Source organism: Notolepis coatsorum (genome assembly GCF_963971535.1).
Source record: "Notolepis coatsorum genome assembly, chromosome: 15".
In the NCBI taxonomy this organism is placed as follows: domain Eukaryota; kingdom Metazoa; phylum Chordata; class Actinopteri; order Aulopiformes; family Paralepididae; genus Notolepis; species Notolepis coatsorum.
The window spans coordinates 16418344-16425632 of record NC_140179.1 but is presented as its reverse complement, the minus strand read 5'-3'; the positions used below and the strand labels follow the sequence as shown (position 1 = coordinate 16425632).

Genomic DNA, 7289 nt, shown 5'->3' with positions numbered 1-7289 from the left:
GTTTCAGAATTTTATCATCAATTACTAACGTCCTCGTATGAAACCCTCCAACTTGACTCTGTCTGGAGGAGGGATATACCAGACCTGGAAAATGACTTTGATTGGCAAGGAGCCTGGGCAAATGTCCGACTTACATCAAGGAACCCGGATCATCAACAAATCAATCTTAACTATATTCACAGGACATACTTGACTCCTATAAGACTGTGCCGAATGGGGCTCAAACAAGATTCCAAATGCACCCAATGTACAAATGGGGACGAAGGGACATTTATGCACATGTATTGGGACTGCTCACCAGTTAAGGCATTCTGGAAAGATGTGACCCAACAAATATCAAAACTCGTATCTTGGAATATACCTGTACACCCCTCGGTATTGCTGTTGAATGATGTTTTTGAGTTTGCAGTGAATCCACAGCTAAAGAGATTGGTTTTATCGGGTATCACAGTAGCCAAAAAGCTGATCGCATCACGCTGGTTTCAACCGGAAAAAATGTGCCGTAAAGTTTGGTTTCTTACATATCTCGATGTAATTTACCATGAAATATCTACAGCAAGAATTCTGGGTCTCAATGAATCCAAAATGTCAATGTGGTTAGAAGTGGTGGAGAGAATAAAAGCTAGCTTATAATGGTAGTGTCTGGTTAGGTGCGAGGGATAGTGGAGGTACTTCTCAAGGTGGGGTCCGGGAGGGGGGGTTCGAGCTGAGTATATGTGTGTAGGTTTTTTTTTTTAGATAACAGGTATTATGGGTATATCTTATATAAAACAACTAACCAAAAGGTGATCTCATTGGATGTGCCCTGACAATTAATGCTTGTATATCTTATCGTGTGTTGTCATGTTTGTTTATATGTTTGTTTAAAAAATAATAAAAAAATAAAATACAAAAAAAATGCAATAAAAGCAATAACAACTTGCCACGGATTTATCCGTGCCTCTGTCCACAACCGTTGGAATCGAAACACGGAGATATACGTCCTTGGGCGCCATTGTGTTAAGGCACTATCGGGTGCAGCACCCCTGTAAATTCTGTTTGTTTTTGTTTTCCGTTTTTAGTTTTTTGTTAACTTTCTTGTTACCACTTCATCCAATTGGACAGCACGTTGCTTCCTTTTTTACTTCTTTTTTTCCCCCTGTTGTTACTATATATTTCTATTTACCCTTTCTTTTATATAGCTTCTCTCTCCTTGTACAGTGTCCTTGAGTCTGAGAAAGGCGCTTCTCTCTTCAAATAAAATCTATTATTATTATTAAATCAGAGCTCATAACCTCTCTCTCTCCCTTCCCCCCCCCCCCCCCCTGTACATTACAGAGCTCATAACCCCCTACTCAGCGCCCAGGTCACTAAGATCATCCAACCAGGCTCGGCTCAAGACTCAAGAAGAGAGAGGCGATCGCTCTTTTAAGGCTGTGGCCCCCAAGCTGTGGAACCAGCTGGAGATCAGAACTGCCCCCTTGCTGGAGACATTTAAGTCCCAACTAAAAACTATTTTTACTCCCTAGCCTTCAATAAACCCTGATTTCCCACACTCCCATGCTATTTTATCTAGCTCCTTCCCCCCTGTATCTGTTCTTGTGTTCTTGTGTCCCCTGTGTGCTATATTGTTCTTTGTGCTACTCTATCTCTAAGTTGGCTTACTGTACCTATTCTCTGATTGTACCGTCTTGTCCTGCTGTGCCTTTTTGTATTATGAATTTTTATGCTTTGACTGCAGCGGGTGATACGATCAGCGGAGAGGGTGATCGGCTGCCCCCTTCCCTCCCTCGAGTCCCTACATTCCACCAGGGCCTTGAGGAGGGCGAGGAAGATCATGGCAGACCCCGACCACCCGGGTCACGGCCTCTTCATTATGCTCCCCCACGGCAGGCGGCTACGGCTGCCCAAGACATTAAAGTCCCGTCACAGACCAGCTTCTTCCCCTCAGCAGCTCGCCTGGTAAATGAGTCAGGTGTCCCCCTGCTCCACCCCCACCCCCTCTTCCCCCCTCTATGACGAGCTGCTAGGGCTGGACCTCTGGACTTTAACTGTGCTGCACTGTATCCATGTCCCCAACCACTGCACTTTACTGTCTTATTGTTGTCTCACTGTTTCTGTCCTGTTTTGCACTTATTTATTTATTATTATGTATTATTATGTTTATTCCTATTTGTGAAAAAATCATGCACTGTAATGTCGAATCACGTTCCATTTGTACATACAATATGGTGAATAAAGTAATCTGAATCTGACTGTACAGCACTTTGGTTGGCTCTTGAGTTTTTAAACGTGCTTTATAAATAAATGACTAGTGTCGTGGGTCCAGTGTGAAAACTGTCACAAGTGGTTCCACACCGTATGTGTACAGAGGGAGGAGGATGAAGACGACACCTATTGGTGTTTGGATGAATGAGTGTATGAATGAATAAATGTATGTATGGTGTATTGTAAATAGTTTATATTACATGTTTTCAATTGTTTATAAAATGTTATGAAGTGATGGCTGTTTTTTTTTTTTTTTTAGCGTTTATCGCTTTCCTGGTCAAGCATGACGGGAGAGAGAGCAGGGGGAGACATTCGGCAAATGACGGCGAGTCCGGGAATCGAACTCGGAGTCAACCAGATCCGTGACGCAGCACGGAGTCCCGCGCGAGCGCGGTAACATGGTGTGCTACTGGAGCACCCGAAGTGATGGCTGTTGTGTGAAGTTTATTTTGTTTGTTAGAAAATATAAATGACAGTACTGTTGTTGTTGTACTTAATTCAGTGTTAGCATTTTTTTTTACACCATTTAAACCAAAATAATAAAAAACACATACATTTGGGTTTTGAACTGAAAATGGCCTGTGGGGGCCTTTATTTACAAATAAACTTCCATACAGTACCTTCTGTAGTCGAGTAGATGGCAGCATTGATTTAAAAGGTGAAACCGTAGTCAGAAAAGGTTGTGTATGTCAGAACTACAAATCCCAAGTCCTTTTGTCACCAAATCCAGGGGTCAGCACCGGATTAAAGGTGAGGAGACGCGACCTGAATACAGTGGCCGAGATTGGCTAACAAATTAGCATAACAAAAGTGCAGCGCTAGCATTACGTCTGGGACATGGTACAATTTCAGATTTTAATAATAATTCGCTCTATAAAAGGACAAATAAAGCATCGTTAATTTATAAGAAACCTCAATGAAAAGGACGCAGGGTAAGGGTAATATTCGTTATTGTTGTGAAAATGTGATAGAATCCTGTCCTTGGGCACAGTGGTTAGCACTGCTGCCTCACAGCAACAAGGTCCTGGGTTCGAACCCCAGCAGGGGGCCTTTCTGTGTGGAGCTTGCATGTTCTCCCCGTGTTCGCGTGGGTTTCACATTTTCACAACAATAACGAATATAACTTACCCTGCGCCGTTTTCATTGAGGTTTCTTACAAATTAACGATGCTTTATTTGTCCTTTATAGAGCGGATTATCATTGAAATTGCCGCTCCCTCCTGTCTGCATCACACAGCAGTCCCCTCCCGCCGCTCCCTCCCGCCTGCATCACACAGCAGTCCCCTCCTGCCTCTTCCTCTCTTCCTCCTGCATGCGGAAATAGTCTTTGCTGAACTGGACGTCGCGCTGCAGCGGCAGGGTGGGCTCCGGGGCCCCCGGGCGCCTGGCGAGGATCATGGCACGCAGCAGCGGAGGGTAGCGGATGAAGCGCGGCGGGGGTGGAGGCACCGGCTCAAAGTCCATGAACTGCTGCTCCTGGTGCTTGGGCAGCAGGCGCCAGTCGTGGTACATCCCCTTCTCCACCTCCGTCACCTTCTCCTCCGGCTTTCCTGCAAGACATGAAGCTTCACGTAAACTAAGGGCCTTGGAAGCGTTTCCCCCCCCCCACCTGCTGTTCTACTGTCCTCTTCATCCAAAATCTGAGTACACAAGTTCAAGTTCAACTCAAGTTCAGACCTCTGTTACTCTATTTCATTAGCACTAAAAGTGATTTTCCTTTTTTGCATTAGCTCATTGGACGCCAGAGGTCGCTGTGGGCGTATGGCCGTTTGTGCCAGGGCTGTAATGAAATGGGGGTACATGCCGGTGTTTGTAGTGCTAAAACTATATTAAATATTATAGCTATGGATCTAATGATATAGTCGATTGTCATTGAGTTTCTTATGGTCAAGATGCAAAAAAACAGATAATCTTTTCATCAATACCTTCCCGTTTTATACCGTGGTGAATATGAGTATAGTTTTAGGGTAATTCTGTGTAATCCCAGGAAACGCTGCTAAACAGCGTTTTAGTGCAATTCACTAAAAACGTTGCCATTCCTCGCTTGGATCAACAATCAATCTGAAATCAACGCTAGATTATCGGTATTATGTTTCATCATGGATGCATGAAAGGGTTGATCGCTACCAACTAGGGCTGGGCGATATGGCCTAAATATGATATCACGATATTTTCTGACCTTTCGGCGATACACGATACGCATCACGATGTTTTTCTTTTTTTCCCCCAAACAATTCATTATGAGGCTTACCAAGACAGTATTTGAGTTTGCAAGCTAACATTAAAGACAAAATAAAATACCCATGCATTTAGCATTTTTATATTATATATTAGATTTAGATTATTGGATTATTAGATTATATATTGCATATATTTAGCAATGAGATATTATATGATTTAGATACGAAATATGATGAATTGAAAATGGGGGACCCTGATGTAAACAAGACGAAAGTCTTTCTCTGGTCTGCATCCTCCAGTCCACTGTTGACTGTTGTTGTATTGAGCTGTACTGTATTGTACCTATGCTGCAATCTGTTAATAACGTTTATATTCATTCAGTCGGCAAACAGAATCAGTTTGATTGACAGTCGCGTCTGCCAATTACGTCACATCGCTTGCACCCGCCCTGCTGTTCTTAGCACCAATCGGCAAGCGCGTATTAATTTTTTACTTCCGCTATTGGAGAGCTCAATGAAAACAACAATGGCAGCGGTAGCTTGCCGCGGCCGACTTTTACCTTTTAGCTCTGCAGAATGACTAAACGACTGGAGGCATAATGATTTTACTGTAACGGATGTTATAATAAAAGCATTTCCATACATCTGTCTGATTGAAAACGTTATTAACAGACCGCAGAATGGGCACAACGGAGTCAGCACGGGCTGAGATATGAACGGCTAATGCTTGCTATATCTAGGTCGACCTCGGTCGTTGCTATGTAAATACGCTGATGTTATTGAAAGTGTAACTATATAACGTCAATGCCACAAAACGAATGCCTTTGTTATCATAAGTAGTAACTTTTGATGCAGTAGTGTGTGTGGGGCGGCGCTGTTCAAAAGTGTCAACGTGTGGACCAGATTGACGCAACACAAGCCTCTTGGGCAAAACATCACGATATCCACGATACGTTTAAAAAGTGTATCGTTAATGAACTGTACCCGATATTTATATAATATCGTCATATCGCCCAGCCCTACTACCAACCAACGGGATACGTTACACACACGCTCCCGATCGCATGAAGGAATTTTTGGATCAACGCAATATTGATACCATTTAGTCCTTACCTTGACCAGGATCTGTCCCGAAAAGAATATTCCAATTATCTGATCGCCATTCCAAATACTGATGTTGACCATGTTTCCAACGTAATCCAGCCGTGAACATGATCCGGGGGTCGGGGACCCTCGTCGATGCATCTGTTAGAACCGCTTGCCCTGCCAGAGTGTTTAGATCCTGCCCCCATGCCGCAGCTTGGCCCAGACACCAAGCCACATCGTTTCAAATGGAGTGCAATAGCGGCCACAAGGCGTTAGGCGGCGGTATTGGACTTTTGCGATCTCAGACCCATCCCCAGTGATAACACACAGCTGCTGCATGTTTATGAATGGAAATAGCGAATGAAAGAAATAACGATCTAATAACGAGTATACTCGTTGTTGGCAGAATTCGATTGGCGGGCTATAACGAGTTGACTCATTGTTGGCGGCCATTGAGTTAGTAACTTCAGAATGTTATCTTTCAAAAGAGACCAGGCTCATGCATGTGCTATATAATTATAAAGTATAAAGCTAAGCTTTACAAAAAAAAGTATGCAGTCCTCAAGTTCAAGTAAAAAATATGGCCACTTTTCTGGGTGCCCAATCTAAAGCCAAAAAGTAAATTTTGTTCCCCGTTTTTTCAGCATTTAGCTACAGGCATGGATACATTGTATGCAATGATAAGCAATGTCATAGTAATGAGTGGGTGTTATATTATTTCAAGATAATAAAGTAGATATAATGAGCCAATAGATAAAAAGCAGTAATGGCATGTAGGTTACTCACCCTACGCATGTACAGTAGGCATCCACACTACACAGTATTTACAGACATAATTTAGCTCATTGAATCAATTGTTGTTTTTACTGGTAAATTAATCGTTTAGAATATGAATCGACAAATCTATAAAACAATCCATAGATTAATCGATAACAAATGAATCGTTAGTTGCAGCCATTTACATTAACACTTTGAGTGCCAGCCACGAGAAATCTCGTTAGTTCATGCCATGCGTTGAGTGCATTTAATCGTTTTTTTTTTTTTTATCGGTTTTTCATCAATCTAGCCTCACGTTACCAGTGGGGATCTGTCTGAGCTCGAACAGAGAAAATACCGCCACTTATCGTCTCTCCGGATGGTATTGCACCCATTGGATTGGACTGAATGAAATGGATGGGAAAAAAAGAGTCCGGAATCCACATTTTACTTGTCAGGCATGTAACCGGAGACGATCCCAGTCATTGCCCACCCTCAGAACAGTGTGGAATATGTGTTTCCACTACCCAGCGTTGGATCAATAAACGCGATCGATATTTGGAATGGCGATCAGGAATTGGAATAATCTTTTTGGAGAACATCTGATCCGAGGTAAGGAATCTATTTTACCAGTTTTGGGATAATCAGAGCTCTTTTCACCTATATCTCAGCGTGTCCCATATGTGTATGTGTGGCTGTGAGTGTGTGTGCTGATCAGGAAATAAGATAATAGATTTTTCAGCCCGCTTCTCTAGCGTGCATAAGTACACATATACTATCGATAATCTAGCGTTTATTTGAAAACGATTCATAAATAGGCCGAAAAATGACAACGTGTTTTGTGTATTCCAGTAAAGCGCGATTCCTGCAGAATCTTTTTTCTGGAAGTTTAAAAAAAACGAGCGTTTTTCAAAATGGTATAAAACGGAAATGTAACGATTAGAAAACAATCCGTTTCGACAATGTTGACTGCAAACAAGTCATTGATAAGCGACAGGCATATTAGACACATAGTAGGCTT

At 42.5% G+C, this 7289-nt stretch overlaps 1 protein-coding gene across 1 annotated transcript in view; it reads right to left on the bottom strand.

Moving 5' to 3' along the window:
• Positions 1–2814: 2814 nt before the first annotated feature.
• Positions 2815–7289, bottom strand: part of mrps34 (mitochondrial ribosomal protein S34) — a 27738-nt gene continuing 23263 nt past the window's right edge. The window contains exon 4 of the mRNA XM_084330419.1: positions 2815–3796. Coding sequence (XP_084186545.1) covers positions 3516–3796 — 281 coding nt within the window. The 3' untranslated portion in view covers positions 2815–3515. The remainder of the gene's footprint in view (positions 3797–7289) is intronic.